The sequence below is a fragment of the Orbicella franksi genome, chromosome 8, assembly GCF_964199315.1.
Source record: "Orbicella franksi chromosome 8, jaOrbFran1.1, whole genome shotgun sequence".
In the NCBI taxonomy this organism is placed as follows: Eukaryota; Metazoa; Cnidaria; class Anthozoa; order Scleractinia; family Merulinidae; genus Orbicella; species Orbicella franksi.
This window is the reverse complement of record NC_138152.1, coordinates 27,349,484-27,368,019: the sequence shown is the minus strand read 5'-3', so window position 1 is coordinate 27,368,019 and position 18,536 is coordinate 27,349,484. Positions and strand designations below refer to the sequence as shown.

The window sequence follows — 18,536 nt, the reverse complement described above, 5'->3', positions numbered from 1 at the left end:
GTTCTATGACTCGGCCATGACATCTTTTTTTTAAGCAAAAGCATGTGAAACTATGATTTTTTTCCTTTCATGGCTGAACAGCCCCAGCAGGAACGCGCGTGCAGATTCCTCGCGTGTGCCCTAGCACGCGACAGAAGGGGGTAGGTTGTTACACCTGTTTCGGCACCAAAGACAATAGTTCATGGTAATAATTCTCTCTGTTTTCATTTAACAATAGGACAGCTTTAGCCCTCGATTTAACTCTAAGCCCTTGCGACGCAATACGAACCATAGATCGCTACATTCATGTCCCTCGTATGGAGCCACAAATTGCTGTGCGCATACTGTGACCTTCGATAAACACTTTTGTGACATCTTTCACAAATTCTCAGGCGCCTTCGTAGATGTGAAAATTTTCATGCAATAATTGATTTGCCGAAGCGATGTTAATTTTTGATTAGTTTTGCACCCTAATCAAGGAAGGTTATCTCGACGGCTTAATTTGAAGCCTTGTTGTAGTTTTGCTTCAAGTTTGTTTTTGTAACTTTATACTGGCCTGTTTTGAAGTATGATATAAAAATAAGTCAATGATAAAAATAGAGGCAAATTTTTTTGATAGCGCTAAGCTATTTCATCACTGCTTTCCACATTATCTCGGTTATGGAATTCAGTTCCTTTATCAACAGAAAATATTGCCCGCGGAGAATATTCACAGCCTGTGTAAATATATTCACCCGAAACAACAGAGTTGCTAAGCATATGTAATTGGTCTACACATCTGGAGTTTACACAATGAGAATTGAACAGAAAAATCACTATAAAAAATTGCTATTATTTTAATCTCCTTATTCAAAGCGGCAAGAATAAAACGTATTTCCCCTGACTATCGTTTTATGAAAATATTGTAGAAGTATACTGCGGGATTTATGGTTTATTTTTTCCAAAGCTTTTAAGTTGTGACATTCAATAAGACTATCGCGGTTGTGATCAGAAGTTACATTCTCCTAACATTTTGATCGTTTCTTATTAAACTTGGAATACTAACATTTGTAGTCTGCGTTGAAAGCTTTAATAGAGAAAGACGTCAATGATGCCTCCGCAGAAAATTAAATGGCTAATTCTACAAATGAAAAACTATGCCTAGGACTTGTACCAGGGCGGAATTATCCGTGAACTGCGACCAAGATTGCTTGGTCGCGAAAGATGACAGAAGATGGTGGTATTTTATCGCCACGAGCGCTGTTTTATTCTTCGGCGGTTTGGTCATCATCTTAGCTTCAAGGTTGACAATTAGGGTGTGCAAGTCCAAACGCGCTAAACTAAACCCGTCGAGAAAAGACGCCAATAGGCAGAGGATTAATCATGGTTCGCCTGCTTTGGCAGAAGTTTCGGAACGAGGTATTTACGTCAGGCTGAAAGAACAAGCTGGCACACTTATAACAGCCCAAACGTTCAAGGGTCGTTGTTTGGTAAGTAATGTATTTATTTAGCCGGGACAGGAAGTAGCTAAAAAAAGCCTGTTTTGTTAACAGGAAGCATCGATATCACCCCTGTAAAGGGAAAAAGGCGAATATTTATTTATTTCGAACCTCTGTGTGTCTTGTATGTTGTTATGTCCATTGACCCAACAACCGTGTGATATCAATTTGTTTGTATTGAAATTGGCATCGATAGGAATCAAGCACCGGTTGATATTGAGCATCTTGCGTTTTAACTCCGATACCAGCGATCTCCGGTTCTTTACGTCCTTAAATGGTATTTTCCGCCAAATTAACGAGTAAAACCTACAATGGTAAGTGAATGGCTATCGTCTCGAAATTTAAATGGCTGTATCACAATGTATTGAGGACTAATAACGTGTGCATTGGGGCGTGCAGAGTGTTGGAGTTGAAAGAAACCACTAACATCGCAACTAGAGTACCGAGCGTTTCTATTTTCATTACCTCTGTTCTTAACTACAAAGGCTTTTTGTTTTGGAATCCTCACGTTTAATTAGTGATATTGCAACTTCTTTGGAAGGAATTCTTAGACGATTGAAAAGTGTCGCGTGACAATTGACAAGTGAAGAAATCGGCCCATTCGCAGGTACATGTCAAAACAAACAAGCTTGTCTGATTAATCATTCGACAACCTAGCTACCAGGAACCTCGATTCTCACTACGAACGATTTTTGAAAGCAGGTTTTAAATATGTTTATTTCTGTAAATATTACAAGTCTTGAAAAGTACCAACAAGATATTAACAAAAAAAAAAAAAAAAGTTATAACGTATGAAAACAATTTAATGTTTTGATATCAGATGGAGTGAAATTTGAATTTTTGTTCTAAAATTTGCCTCCTGCTAGGATTCTTGATTTGATCTTTAACATATAACATAATTGCTATTTGTCTCCTTTATTTGTAATTCTTTTTTTTTTCTTTTCTTTTGCTAGTGTATTTCACTGGAAGTCTCTTCAATTTAAATTTCTCCAATTTTCCTAAAACTAAAATTGTATAATATTAACTAGTAATACTGTGATTTCAAGAATACTTCTACCCCCGTCTAATTAATCATCTATTTTAAATGCGGAAGAACAATTATTGTGTCACTACTGATTGAGAAAAGGAATAACTCTGAAAATAGTAATTTACACATGTATTGTTTTAGTTGTTCGGACAGAACATTATTTTAATCTTTGCCAGACCAACAAAAATTATCACTCTGAGAGAGATAATTGTTTTTGCCGGTTAGGGTTTCAGTTATTTTGATAGCATAGTTTTGCATGATTACAGACTTATGAAAATTATTATACTGACCTTGGTGGGTGTTTAGTTCAAGGGTTTTAGATGTTCTGATTAAGAACAATGATGGATGATTGCTCAGCGATAGAAATATTTATTTATATCTGAGAGTAGTATGTTATTGTATTAGCTCGACTGAATTTGTTTGACTACTGACTTGCAAAACTTATTATTGCAAGAGCGATAATTTCTAATGTTTTGGCTGATAATTTAGGAATTTAATTTAAAAAAATCGGCATAGCTGCGAAAACAAGTCTATAAATTTTCAGTTTGGTCAAATTTGGTATGAAAACTGTTGTAACAGGTGTGCACTGTGTCTTCGCACAAAGGTCGCCTTGACAACTGTGTCTCGTGACGGGCATGCTGCAAGGGGATATTTTTCTAAAAACGTTTGTTGACACTTGACCTGCTTGAAAAAACAGACAGTATTAAAGCCGTTAGACTTAAGTTAACAAGGGCAAGAAATATGACATTACAACCAAGCTAGAACATGCAAAAGTAATCCCAGTTTACTTTTTTTGGAAGGAAATGTAAATCAAACAACTCTTTTGAAAGATGCATTTAAAAGACTTATTATATTTACAGATATATGCATGTCACACTTATATCTGCAAAGATTTTAATTTTTTTTTTAAATTACGTGCCGTGCTTCATAAGTGTTTGTTAGGCATTTTTGCTCATCAAGTGATTCTTCTCATACTTGCTAGTTACATGTTCTAGATTTGATATCAATTTATCACATCTTTAAGTTATCCTGACCAAATTTATGTCCATTTTACAAGTACTTAGAGACTCAAACTATTAGTGCTCAGTATTATTGAAGATTTGAATAGACATAAGGTTTCTTCAACACAGAAATGTCTCAAATTTAGCGAGGGGTGCCAAAAACCTAATTTTTTACTTTCTCACCTGAATCGTAACACACATTAGCCAGGGAACTCGTCGGAAACATTTTTGATTTGAGCCAAATACCATTTTTTCTCAATTTACAAAGGCTATTTTTGCATTAAGTATATCACATGCTGTTACTATAAGAGTTAAGGAAATTAGCAATTGTTCGCATCTTGTTGCTAAATTAAGCATCTTTCTGGGATTTTTTTTTTTCCAGAGTTTTTACCTGAAGCTTGAAATTTCTCTCGTACTCAACTTGTTTATTTACAGTTTGAATTCATATAATCCTTAAAATATATTTAAATATCTCTGCAATGGCAGAGAGATGACTAAAGCCAATGGTGAAAGTTTTTAGAACTAATTAAAAAAATATATTTCGTTCTGAAAACAATTTTTTTGATAAAAGTTCGTCAGGTGATATTGTAGTTGCAGGTGGGAAAATGAAAAAGAAAAAAAGTTATAGCTATTTTAAATTCAAACTAGAACTTTTTTTCTTTGTTACTTTTCCACCATTTTACAAATTTAAAGCTTTAGGTTGCGTCCAGTCCTGGATCAGGATCAGTGATCCAAGGTCATCCAGATCATGATTCTTTGACTCCTTTGACATACCATCCAAGTGATTTTGGATCACTAATCCTGATCTGGACCATTCCAAAGAAATGCACCCTTAAGTCTTTGCACGTATAAAATATATCTGTGGTAGTAATTCTAAGGCCCTCAACTAATTAATATCAACATGATTACATTTGTGAGTCGCTTTGGTTCCCACATTATTACACCAGGTTACTCCTTATAATTTAGTTATGGGCATGTGCACATGTTTCATTAATGTTTTTAGCAGGAGGTCAAATGGTTTTCACAGGTGGGTAAAACTGTTAGAACGGAACTTCTATGTAAGAAAACCGTTTCAATATATGGTCATAACCAGCCAGGCAAAACTTCCTCACAGCCGGTCAATTTGCCTGATGCTCAGCCCTTAATGAAACCCCTGTGTGGGTTTCTGGTACAACCATATAACAGCCTTACTGACAACCTTGCAGCGATGTAACTACTGAGGCAATCGCTATTGATGTCACAGGTGGACATCTGTAGGGCTGGATAGGAGATGAATCCCGAAAACATAGCCATCTATTCCCAAGATCAGCTTACCATCCATTCACTCGGCATATTCAATATAACTCGAATTTGTTGTTTGTCCAAGGCTGTTCATAAGCTTATATTCTTCAGTAAAGTCAAATGTTTTTTTCTTTTTCTCCAAAATTCTTGAGTGCGGGTGGTAGCCCAGGAGGGTACTTTGCGAATTTCTGGGTGGGGATGTGCCACTGGGACCCTGGAACCCTTAGCCTATACCAGAGCTAGTTCAGCTGAATTTTGCTACCGGCCTATACTAGAGTAAACTCCCCAAATCCCCCGCATCTATTGACACTGTCGAGGCTGATTTGTGTAAATTTAAACTTGCTGATTTGATTATTTTATATTTTTGAGTGGCAATTCCTGGTTTCCTTAGTCTAGATAAAATCCTCAACCAACTGGTCAGTTTTGTGAAAAATTATACCCTATTCTAGACCCAAATGCTCTGATTTATATACCCTATCCTACCCGTAGAGTAAACTGCTTGAAAACCATACCCTTCACAGCGGCACATACCTATATAGCCCATATATGGCAGTGCCTCCCGCCGGAGGGGGTGGTAGTAGGCTCGATTTCCGCCGCTTTCTCGAGTGCGGTCTACGTTCGGGTTCGGGGGGGAGGAGCGCGGGCTCCTTTCCCGAACAGCGGCTAGCTGTTCGCAGAATCCCAACCTTCTCTTCTTTTAAATCCTGGGTTATAAATAGCAATTGTCGCACGGTATGATTGTTATTGATTGATAAATAAAATAAGCTTGATATAAATTAAAGCTATTTGATTGTTGTTGACCACTAGTTAGAACTGGATACATGAGGACTGGCAAACCCAAATCGTTTTTTATAGCTTCACTTTTTGGCAACTTTTATCTCTTTTTAAAAGTTCAGTTTAACCTTGAATGCTCGGTGTACTTTCTGCTTGATTAAAAGTTCTGAATACAAGAACTAAAAACAACCTTATTCGCCGGTTTCCATTCAGTTTATCTCCTGTAAACATCGGCGCCATTTTAAATAACCCGCGCGCCTTGCTTTATGGGTTTTGCTGTCATGTGATATATGCGCCCGTTTTTATTTGCCACTTTGTGATTAACCTTGACTGACCTTTCTCCCAGCCTTCTCTCAAAGATCCAGCGAAAAGCCTCAGCTGAACGACAGCTGAACACAATTTTCCTGGAATTTGGATGCGTTGCCCTCTTTTAAATTCCCTCTTTTTTTTTGAAGATGTACGTCTACGTTCTTGCAGCTGAAAGAATGATTTTTTGTGGATTTTTGTACTCGCCGAGACGTGTGCAAAACGACAACAATCGTTTACTCGAGGGCTCAAACAGTCATGAATTCCATCGATTTTCCACTGATTTTGCACTGACATTTCTGTGTAAAAGAGAGCTTTAAGTAATGACTTCCGTAAGGAAAAACTTACATTTCCTGTGGAGTTCCGATATAAATGCTGAGGAAGCATTAAGCTGGAAGGTGACAAGTAATCTGTTGTGTTTTGCATGTTTTGATTTGGGACAAAGTGAACGGCTTTCAACAACAGCAACAACAGCAACAGTGGAAAGGCAGTGTTGCTTTCCTTCAATTCTTTTCCCACGTTGGTTTTGAAAGACTTAGTCTATGTTCTCACGTTTTCAAGCTCAAATTCAAATAATCTAAGTAATGTTATTGAGCTTCACCCTTTTCTGATAGACCTATTGGTGATCAATTGATTAATACTAGGCTCGATCTAGATCTTGCTTACATTTGATTCACGTACTGTATTTTGTTGTTACGCAGATTATATAAGCTTAATCCCATTAAAAGCTTATAAGCTTAAATTTTATCATCCAGTGTAATTTGCAAGTATTTTACTTGAGAAGCAGTTCCATCAGTAGCTGCTTAAAACACTGGCAGCCCTGAAAAGACCCTGAAATTGATTGTAAAATAAATTAATAATGCAACATTTCCATTTGCCTCCCTGCTAATCGTACCCGGATGCTTGCCAAAGAAAGATAAACATAAATTTAATTAAAAACTGTTAACTATTATTGCATGAGGTTGCACAAAATATTGTCAGTGCTCAGTAGATTAATAATTAGTCAAAGCCAAAGGCTTAGGCAAATAATCTTGATTTACTCTTGGTCAAATTATGAAAAGGAAGAGGAAATTTAATTGAATGATAATGACTGTTATTTTTGTTTTGTTCCTAGGTTGTGATATCATTTCTTCTTAGCATGTTCTATATTGCACTATACGCTGTGGAAGCAAGCTTGTAAGTATGCTGAAAACATGTACATGTGTCACTTAAGGTTTAGCTTTTGAAATAAATGGTAGGAAAGGGAAAAAAATCAATATTACTAACAGTACATTGCTTACACTCTATATGGGAATTGTTCATTAATTGTTTGTAATATGTTTACATCCACAGTTACATGTAGGTTTGCATAATTTGAGTCATCTCTTTATCATTCTCAGGGGTGGGATTTTTGGGAAGGGTCATAGTTACACTCCCCCCCCCCCTCTCCTTTAACGGAAAACTGGTGCCTAAGGGACCCTGACTCCTTTCAGATGTCCCCTTTTCCTCACAAAGTCCACTGAATCGGCCTCTGAAGAGAATGTTTAAAATTTACATACCTATGGGAGTGCAGATGCTAATTAAATTTTGAAGCAGGATGGTTCTGACCTGCAAACTGGCAGGCGTTGATAAAATCCGGAACATGGAACATTCCGGAACATCCCAGAACATTCCAGAACATGTGGGATCATTGAATAATTATAATAATTAGGAGAAAAAATGTAAACTGAAATTTTCAAAAATTAAATTAAACAAAAATAAACTGGTGTCAGGTCGGAATATAAAAAAGATTTAAGTGTAAAAAAAAAAACCAAAACAAAAATGAAAATGACTGCAATGATTGAAGGCTTGCAACTTAGAAGACTAATCCATTCCTTCCAGTCGTTCGCCATCAGTTTAATCACGTGACTGTCCCTTATTCCCAGATATCATTCTTCATAGAAAACCAAGATGGTGGCATTTGAACTCTTTAATGAGACCGAAAAATATAGGTACACGAGTGTGATTTCTTTATTCAATTCATTATGTCAATTCAAAGATATGCGTATGCACGATTTCTCATGAAGAAATAGTTTCTCCATGAGACAGAAATAGAAACTCTTTGGCATTGAGTTTTTGAGTTACTGTGACACGTTGTGTGACGTATGTTAAATATCAAGTGTCATTCGAGACATTTTGTATTCTGAGCCATTGTCTTGCCAACTGTATCGAGATCCTGTCCTTTGAAGAGTATTGAAGATTGAAGAACGTTCCCTTGTTATTGCTTCTCGTGTTATTTTTGACCGTTCCTGACAATTTCCGTAGAACCGGTTACAACAGTACTTGCTTGTGTTGAAAAAAACAGTGCTATAAAGCCATATGACGCAATGGGTGCAAAAGAAGAGGAGCCTGTACACATTGTGGTCAGTTGAATGAATACCCAATGCTCCCTACCCCTCCCCTCTCGCCCCGCCCCCCCCCCAAAAAAATTCTTCATATTTTGAGCTGATACCAATTTATTTTTGTATATTTTATAAAAAACGTGAGATGGACTGGGTGAAAAGTGATTTTGTCCCGCCATCGCACGCCCCAAACTGGATGAGCGCTCAAAGTTATTTTCTTGCTGTAATTTTATCCAGACATGTTTTAAATAATATGACAGTTAAATGGTTTAAAGAAACAAAATTGTTTGCTTTGCCAAAAGTTGGAAGCCTCCGAGGCAGCACTTCGCCTTCTTTGAAGATTGACAAACTTTTGGCAATCCGCAAAAATTTGGCAAGTTTTTGGAACTGGGGGTCGCACTTACTTTATGCTACTTGTTGACAGATTTATTACTTATGCAAACAAAATTGGCTCTAGTGCGACCCGGGCCCTAGTTTAGAAAATTAATTTTACATATTGTTTCATGATTATTATAATTATTCGATGTTCCGGGACATTTCAGAATGTTCCAGAATGTTCCAGGATGTTCCATGTTCCAGCTTTTATCGACGGCCCAAACTGGCTCAGTGAAATACTCGTGTCTGTACACCTCAACCTTTTTTATAGGAGGCGCAGTGGCCTCGTGGTAAGACTCTGTTCATTCACAGTGCCTCTCTCCACCCAGGTGTTTAAATGAGTACCGGCGAATTTATTGCTGGGGGTAACCCTGTGATGGACTCGCATCCCATCCAGGGGGGAGTAGAAATTCTTCTAGTCTGACACTTCATGCTACAGAAACCAGGATAAGCTCCAGCCTGATGGGCCACTTGGCTCGTATGCAAACTTTACCTTTACCTCAAACCTCAACTTATGTTTTGATTTGTTTTCCAGCCCAGTTGAACATTGTCTAGACATGACAGCACAAACACTATGGATATTTGACATTGCTTTTAATCTCTTTTTCTTGATGCACTTTTTACTTCGGGTAAGTTTTATATTATTTTTATAGACTTTGACAATCTACTGTATTCAACAAACTCTAGTCAGAGAATTGTGTGTAACAGAAATATGTTTTTATAGTTTCTTGCAGCAAATGACAAGCTTATGTTCTGGGTGGAGACTTTATCCCTGGTCGACTTCTTGACCATTCCTCAAGTCTTTGTGTCTGTGGTTGTACGACAGAACTGGCTAGGTATGAAAAAAGTAATAATAATTTCTAATAACTTTTTTGTGATCAATTAAGGAATGGAAAACATGTACTGTGTTTCTATCAAGTTTTAGTATAAATCTACTACCGGTAGTGCTCTACTGCAAATGCCGTTCTCTGATTGACTACGCTACTCACCATCTATTTTGTTGTAGATAGTGAGTAGCCAAGCAGTATGCGCTTGTTATCAAAATGACGGGCGCTTCTTTGTGTTTTCGAAGTGTCTGTGAAGAGGATTTAGATAAAGTTTTAAATGACTAGTAGATTTATACTAAAACAATTAGATTATCTGCTCTCTATTTCTATGTGTGATAGTTGACGAGGACGTAGCTTGGGCTGTGCCCTGGTCAACTATCATGCGATAAAAATCTCGTGCTCATAATCTAATTGTTAAATAGAAACACGAGTGGAAGTTTGGGAGAACGAGAAATGCTGTCGGAGCACTAGCTAGCTGCAGGCTGTTTTCTAAATAGCTATAAAATGTGAGGGAGTTTTGCCAATGCATCCTTGCATAGACTGGATTCATTGCTTCTTTATGATTCTATCGATCTTGGATCATTTACGTCCCTGATCGAGTGTAGACAGCTTGTGAGCCAGCAAGCCAGTAAATCAAGTGTGTGAGCCATGCAAGCTACGATCCCTAACACCAATAAAAAGGCTAACCACAAGCTACATGTAACTAAGCTAGCTTAGACTAACCAGAGTTCTGCTTCTAGTTAGGCTTATAGGATTGTTATTTAGGCCAACCGGTATGCGAACCATGCAAGCCATGCAAACAAGTGATACCCACTGTCTCTAAGATTAACCACAAGCCAGCAATATTTCTTGGGTTTGGAGGCTATTTTGGCTTTAGAATCCGGTGCTATTGTGGCTTAGCATACCGTTATTTAGGCTAACCAGAGTGGCTCACATGTTGGCTTGCTTGACTCACTGGCTTGCACTTTATGCACACTCACCCTGATCTGGTGGTCATGAATGCGGTTATTTACCATCTATTAGCCCAACGAGAAAATCCCCAACTCTGAGGCTATATACATTTGCACCCCGAGTATCTAAGTTATACTAGGATTGCTAACATAGAAAAGTTTTCAGCTCCAGTTATGGGATCTTATTTACATCCCTTTTCTTTCAGGGTTAAGATTTCTTCGTGCCATGCAGTTTATAAGGCTTGCAGATATTCTTCAATACTTGGGAATTATACACTCCAGGTATGGTATATTCTGGACAATACAATACAGTAGGTTAAGTCCTCATATAAGCTTAGTGACCCATTAGGTTGGTGGAATCATGGTTGACAGTCATGTTCATATGGCCTTTGGGAACCAATTTGGATTCTTGTTGATTTTGGTAATTCAGAAATTATGTCACAAATGAAATGCAATGCAGTTGCCTCCACTACAATATTTCTTGCACAATAGGCACACAATGCTTTATCAGCTAACAAGACTACTGAGGCTAATTGGACTTGCCCACTGGACCACCAAACTTTGTTTTTCACTTGTCCAAAAGCACAATTTACTTGCCCAGCTGGGCAATGGGACCTGGGGCCTGTTTCTCTAAGGTTCTGAAAAGTTTTCACACCTGGAAAGCCATAGCGAAATCTCAAACCTTATGATTACAGAGCTGTTTTATTCACATATTCTTAATATGAACAGAGGTTCCCTTCATACAAGAGGTTTCAGGTGTATAATTATGCTTCTCCATTTTTAGATACAGGTGAACTAAAAATGGCTTTACAGGCCTGAAAAGTTTCTGGGGCTTTCAAGAAATGGGTCCTTGGGTTTTTTCCTGTGTCCTACCTAGACTATCGAACAGGACATTCTTTGCTCACAGTGGTTGCTTTTGTGTATGCTTTTGTGTATTGTTTCTTTTGTTATTTTTCAGTGGTATTATCACATTGATGGTCATGGTTGGCAACTTGTGTGCTTTGTTGTTTACATCTAGTGGAATTCTTCATTTGGTATGTATGCCTGCCACAGATTGTTCCAAGTTTTAGGCAGATATTTTTTGTAAATTATGCAACTTACAGTACATGTGCACTTCTGATCAAGATACATGTAGACAACTTCAGAAGAGATGACGATCTTGCTAATCTATAGCATGCAGTCATTAAATTTTTAAATGAATTTTGGTGTAAAAGGTCACTTGCCTTTTGAAATACTGTACAAATCATGTACATCCGAGCTGTCTAGAAGTGGAATGTGTTAACTTTGTTTTAAACTGATAATGATAACAAATATTACGATAGTAAGTAATGTCTCACATCAGATGACTTTGAAACTAATTATCAGTATTACTGTAAGTAGCTTAATACAGCTCTCTTTCTTTCTTAGGTGGAAAATTCTGGAGATCCTTGGAATTTTGTCAATGGCCAAAATCTGAATTATTTTGAATGTCTCTACTTTCTTGTGGTATGTTCTGTCAGTGGATCACTAAATGTTTGGTTTTTTAAAATTAAAACTGGCACAATCACTATTAATTGCAAACCAACTCGTCCAAAGGTCCTGCTTGAGTGTATTGATTTCCATCAAGCTCTTGCACATGTTGTGCTCAGAAGCCGATCAGACTCTGCAGCTGTACATGACACCACATGCCTCTGACACTCAGCTTTAGAATAATGCTTGATACAAGTTGTAGCTACTTGTGAAGATAAAAACAAACAACCAAATAAGCAAACAGGGAGTTTTTTCTCTCACTTTGGTTTATACATGTAAGGCTGTGGAAAATTCATGGAATGACATTTTTAAAAATCATGACCAAATACCCTGACAATATGGCATATGCTGTAATTTATGTAGTTACTACTGTACATATACATAGTCAATAGACAATGATAAGTTAATAATGATGGTGAATTTTAAGCTCAGATACTGCTAGGATCAACATGCTGATCCTAGCAGTATGCAGGACACCTGTCATATGTGAACTCAGTTAAATGACCTTGCTCTCCATGAGTTCTTGTAGCTCAGTGGATAGAGCGCCCACCCGGTGTTCGGGAGGTCATGGGTTCAATTCCTGTCGGGGACTCAGAAGTTTTCTTTGTCCCATGATCGTGTCATGTTGATTAATTCACCTTCACATTTCAATAGACAATGTTTATGTCTATTGCAGTTACTGTTATAGTGAACTGTTTAATATAATATTGACTGACATTGATTTCTGTTGACTGACAGGTAACCATGTCTACAGTAGGTTTTGGGGATATATCTGCGGTGACATATTTTGGAAGAGTTTTTATGATAATATTTATCTCCATTGGACTGGTATGTGAAATTTGGAGTTAATTACAATGTAACACTTAACAATAACATTAAATGAGCTTGTCTGAGATTTCCATCACATATAGAAATTGAGAATGAATAATCTAGTTGTTTTTACTTAGTGAAAGTCTACTAGTTGTTGGAAATTCTTGTTATAAAAATCCTCTTCAGAGAATTTTGGAAAGAGTGGCTGACATATTGTTAACAACCGCACATGCCTATGCTGCTCACCATCTACAACAGAATAGATGTGTGGTGTAGCAAATCAGATAGCAGCAATCATGATAGAATAATGCTTTAAATTTGTGCTCATTCCTCATTCCGTACCCTTTCAAGTCTATATTCAGCTGGGCCAATTTAAGTGTCCCATACTGATGAAGCTTATTCTATTTGTGTCTGTTGATTCTAGAGGCAACTCAAGAGGCTTATTTCTACTCTCCTGCTAGGAATCTGTTAGGGAAGACTGACAAAGTGTCATTAGGGAGCCCTGATTTGCAATATTTTGCATGCTCAACATCCCCTTCAACTCCCCTTTGTGAAGTACAAATAAATGTTATCCTAGATGCTTCATGCTGTCCCAGCAGTAACCAAAGTAAACCCCAACACTGTTTGCCAGCTTAGCGTTGACATCACAGTTGTGTAAGGTGATGACTTAATATTTCTTCTTGTCTTGTTGTCCAGGGTATGTTTGCCACATACATTCCAGCCATCTTGGAATATATAAGTTCTCACACAATTTACCATGGATCATACAATTTACCAGAAGGGAGAAAGTAAGACCTTGCAGAATATTTGTTTTCTGCCTTTAATTTACAGTTGTATTACTTAGTGTTTATGTTATTTTTTTATTGATTGATTAATTAATTTTACGTAGTATACCTGTCAACTTTTCCGAATTCAAATATAATTATGTGATTTTCATATCCATATTATCCAAATTTCCAAAGAAAAATCTGAAGATTTCTGGAGATTACTACAGATGTTCTAACAGCTTTTGAACATTGCCGAAGATTCCCAATGATTTTCCATTAATGCATCACTAATAAGTCACATCATACGATCACAAGTTTGTGTGCAGGCCCTCGAACTGAAACACAAGCTTTAAGCTTGCTATAATTTACTGTAGGACTCAAACTTGACATTTAGGCAGTTCACCGGAAGTTGAAATCAAATTTCATGTTCAATTAATGGTTACTGAACTAGTAGTCCAGAGTCATGCATGTGATTGACATTTTCAATGTGCAGGCCTACTGACACGTACATGTCAGTAGTGTGTGATGATTGGCAGTTATGGTAACGTTAAATGGTACAAAAAGGGTCATTACCGGTAATTAAAATGACTTACATGTAGATTCTTGGATTTATGACGTTCTAATATTGATCAGCAACAGACTTTGTTAGTTACAGTCTAGGGATATTTTAAATCAATGAACATTGTTCTGATAATTCCAGGCATATCATTCTTTGTGGATATATCACAAAGCAGAGTGTGGAGACATTTTTGAGGGATTTTCTTCATAAAGATCGATCTGAAACTGCAGTGAATGTGGTCATCATGGCAAAGTGAGTATAGACTCATTCAAGGTTTGACTAGTAGATTGAAGTACTTTTTGTCTTTGTTTAATTTGTTGGAAGTTTACGAAAAGTTCAGTTTTAACAGGTCATGTCATGTTTTTAATTTAGCTGGGCATTTACACAATTTCAACAAGGTCGAAAATGATGCCCAATTTAAGGATAAAAATTTTCAGAAACACTCCCTATCCTGTAGCACATACCTACATGTAAATTGGCCAGATGTATGGGAGTACCTCCCCCCAGGATTGCCTTCCCCCCCTTACACCCAGGGGTTAAATACTAGTTATAAGAATGTTGAGAAATAGTTGGAAATTGTTAAACTAGAAGGCAATTTTGGTGGAGCTTACTAAAACCATTAGACTACAGTTGAACCTATACAAACGGCCACCTCTATACAATGGCCACTTTCCTCTGCCCCAAGGTATTCTTCTTTCTATGAGGTAATAGGTTATTCCACCTTGAGCCTTATCAACATAATCTGCATGGTTTATAATTTATGATTAGTGCAAATTAAACTTCTGGTAGCCTTTTATATGTAGTTGAGGAAAACAGTGTGTGAATAAAACCATTTTTGTGTTACTTCAGTTTCTTGCCAGATGCAGAGTTGCAGTCACTGCTAAAGAAACATTTTGTACATGTATCATTCTTCAAAGGAACTGTTTTGAGTGGAGACGACTGCGGAAGAGTTAAGGTTAGTTAAGGGATTAATGTGATTTCAGAATTGTTTTTTTTTTTTCAATTTTGTTAGAATCATAATTTACAGTGCGACTTTTCCAACCAAGGCCACATAAGAAAGTTCTTTGCAAATTGATACTGGCATTTTAAAAGTTTTAAAGTAATCAGTAATCAAAATGACCACAAATCTGTTGCCTTGGAAATGTACAGCTTGATTTCAAGGATAATTTTTTTGGAAAAATATTGTTAACCTCCACAATTTTTATTTGTTAAATTTGTAAAAAAAAATTGTTGGGCAGCCTCGGTTAAAGCAGTTGCACTGAAAGTCAATCAACCCAGAGAGCAAGATAATTAGGTCACTTAGTTTGGACCTTTTGGACCTTAGTCCTTGTACAAGCCAAGTGACCCATCATTCTAGCACCTATCTCTGAATTCAGAAGCGTGACGCAGTGACAAGAATTTTTACCTCGGGGGGAGGGGACTCCCACGTAAAAAAAGAACAGGGGTGCTCGTCAGAAATTTGGATCAGATGCTAGTCCATTTCAGGGCTATCCCCCAGCATTAAATTTGCTGGCACCCATTGGAGAGAGGCACTGTCAGAGTTACTGTAATGTCTTCCCCAAGAACACAACACAATGTCCCTGGCCAGGGCTCATACCCAAACAGCTCAATGCAGAGGCGAGTGTATCAACCATAAGGACACCATGGCTCCACCAAAAATATATTTAGCAGTGTCCCACAATGTATGTTTCTGCTATAAGCAACTTCTTTTTATTTTGAGCTACCAAGGGTTACAAAGCAGGCTAAATGGAACTTGTCACCAATTGAATTTCTCGTGATGTCCATGTAGATGAAGATGGCAGATTGCTGCATTGTGTTGTGTAACAGAGAATGTGTAGACCCTAGTGAAGAGGATGCCGAGAACATCATGAGGTGCAAGTATTAAAAATATGAATGTATTCCTAGAAGGCTGGATGAAAAAAAAAAAAAAAAGAGTTTATTATAATTTGGTTCCATATCATTTCAAACGAACCTGTAGAAAGAAAGTGCATGGTTCAGGGCTCGAAAAATATTTGAATTCCACTTTGCCCGTTGGGCAAGGAACTCCCAAATTTTGCTTGCCTGGGGCACCTCCCCACTTGCCCAAGATTTCAAACTCATTAATAATTCATGAACCCCAAAATGGACAAACCACAGGCTTGTTTTAATGTAATAAACCCATCTTGACTGTAGTCCTCTTAGTGCTGATCACTCTCATGTTTACGCCATTATATTGTAATACTTCCACAACTTTTAACTTCTTCATTCTGCTTTTATGGTGTCAAATTCAACTTTCCCTGGAATTTTTGAACGTGATAAAAAAAATGTCATCAGGAACTAAATTTTGTCCTACAGCATCTTTTGCCAGTGCCTCCCAGTTGAAGAAATTGCGAAGTTGTAGTAGTTCGTTCATGTACGTACTTCCTAGTTCCTGTATTACACGCTGGGTATATTCGTAATTACTACTAATTCGTCGGAAAAGCCAGCGAGAGCATAATTTTTCATTTGGATGAATGAAAAATAGTTTCAGTCGAGGGAAAATGTCTTCGTTTGAAAGAAACACTATTTTAAGTCATCTTTCAGGAACTCTGAAAGTAATTTGATGACTTACTTATCCATTTCTTTTTAATAATATAATACTTTTCGTTTCATTACTTGCATGTTACACTGAAACAGAGATTTACCTGGATTTTAGCATCAAAATTGCTGGCTTCGTTTTTGCAGTAGCAATATGCGGCTTCTTTGCACATACAATTTCTACAGCTTTAATATATTGTTGTTGAGTTAAGTTTTGTACAGAGAAACTGGAAAATGCTCGCAGAAAATTGCTAAAATTCTAAGAAATAAACACAGCATTTTCATGCCCAACGCAGCTATTTTTAATCCAGGAAAGAAATTTGATCGGGGCAGATTTTGATCACGTGCTAGGCAACCACTTGTGAGCCGTGAGTGCACGTCACACAATCAACAAAACAACGCTACAAATTGCAATTTTCATCAAGCTTCATCTACTTGAACACTTGATTACCCTTGAGCCTAAAATTTACCTTTTCTTCTCAAAATCATTACAAAAAATTTAATCAGCGAACGGCTTGCCTGGGTTCTTGCCCATGGGGCAAGTAAGGAGAGAAAGTTACTTGCCCGAAGGGAAAATCTACTTGTCCCGGACGACCGAACGGGTTTTTTTTTCGAGCCCTGATGGTTACTTAGTTAAAATTTGTAATCAGAATTATTTACGGTAAAACAAGTTTTGTCATGTAATAGTCCACAGGTTCAAAAGTGCACACATCTGACCTCATGTACATCAGAAGTTCCCATTTACTGCCAAAAAATGTCAGAGCATTAACTTAAAGACGTTTTCACAACTTTGCAACAATGCGCAAAGTTCAAAGTGCTTGTACAGTGTAGGTGCAGTAATAAAATTTACATACTGAGTTGATCACACTAAGTTAGTTCAGGGTGGATTTATAATTTGAATTGATCTAAATAGTATGGTCTTTGATCAGTTTTAGGCATAATTATGCCAATATGGTTATTATTTTGCTTTCCTACCTTGTCATTCTGTCATAAGATTCACACCTTGAAATACAGTGAAATCCCAGCTTTTCAAACCTCCAAGGGAAACAAAAACTGGTTTGAAAAATCAGATAGTTCAAGAAATCGGAGGTAAAATAAAATTACAGTCTGTGGCCTACTTAGGGGAGGGAAATGATTTTTGGATTGGAAAGTTCAGAAAATTGAGCGTTTCAACTTTGGCATATCAGTAAATTTCACCTTAGTATTATTGGCAGACACTTCCGTTGTGCTGTTAATTTACATGCTCGTATTTGAATTAATTGTCCTGAGTGTTTCCTTTCCCACTTCAAACTTACAGGGTTGTTGCTATAAAGAATTACTATCCAAGAATTCGACTTATTATTCAGTTACTTCAATACCAGAACAAGGTGAGCTTCTGGGATTTGTCTTCAGTTCAATCAATGTCTTTACATCGCAGATTTTTTATCTTTATTCTTGACTTTATATCCTTTCACTTTGCAGTCGTACCTGCTAAATATCCCCTCATGGAATCCTAAATGTGGGGATGATGTAGTCTGCATCAGTGAGGTACTAACTCCATTTTTGTTGTCATTTGTAGTGAGTGTAAATTAGCATGGATTGTTAATAGAAAAGTGGAAAATTCGGAATGGTCAAGTTAAGACACAATTATTGTAAGCTCCAATTAGCTTGCAGAGGTGATTTATCCATTTATTTCCAACTGATGAGCTACACCTGGCCCTATCCCCCACTCAGGGGCAAGGAACTAAGATGAGCTACACACACGAAATGAAAACGCACAGTTCTAAAGCAAAACAATATAATTCTGACTAAAGCACACTGAAGAGAAACAAATTGAAATAAAAGTGATGTAAACAAAATTAATGCAAAATAACATAAAGTAAGTACCTCATACAGTAGAAGATTTGCCACATGTAAGAAATAAACTAATATTAAATTAATATACAAACTAGATCGTACAATTATTAGCATCCTCCACCATCACAAAGTAGTATGATA

General features: G+C 37.1%; 1 protein-coding gene across 5 annotated transcripts in view; it reads left to right on the top strand.

Moving 5' to 3' along the window:
* The first annotated feature begins 893 nt into the window (after positions 1-893).
* Positions 894-18,536, top strand: part of LOC145494050 (calcium-activated potassium channel subunit alpha-1-like) — a 36,748-nt gene continuing 19,105 nt past the window's right edge. For 2 of the 5 annotated variants that reach the window (XM_081473515.1, XM_081473514.1), the window contains exons 1-14: positions 895-1,448; positions 6,961-7,022; positions 9,117-9,210; positions 9,306-9,417; positions 10,565-10,640; positions 11,317-11,392; positions 11,766-11,843; positions 12,606-12,695; positions 13,374-13,465; positions 14,145-14,255; positions 14,853-14,958; positions 15,793-15,875; positions 17,857-17,926; positions 18,021-18,086. In XM_081473515.1, the coding sequence (XP_081329641.1) occupies positions 1,116-1,448; positions 6,961-7,022; positions 9,117-9,210; positions 9,306-9,417; positions 10,565-10,640; positions 11,317-11,392; positions 11,766-11,843; positions 12,606-12,695; positions 13,374-13,465; positions 14,145-14,255; positions 14,853-14,958; positions 15,793-15,875; positions 17,857-17,926; positions 18,021-18,086 (1,449 nt within the window). In that variant the 5' untranslated portion in view covers positions 895-1,115. Of the gene's footprint in view, positions 1,449-4,241; positions 6,245-6,960; positions 7,023-8,279; positions 8,872-9,116; positions 9,211-9,305; positions 9,418-10,564; positions 10,641-11,316; positions 11,393-11,765; positions 11,844-12,605; positions 12,696-13,373; positions 13,466-14,144; positions 14,256-14,852; positions 14,959-15,792; positions 15,876-17,856; positions 17,927-18,020; positions 18,087-18,536 lie in introns of those variants that run through there. The other 3 variants (XR_014050228.1, XM_081473516.1, XM_081473517.1) reach the window with 3 other exon arrangements.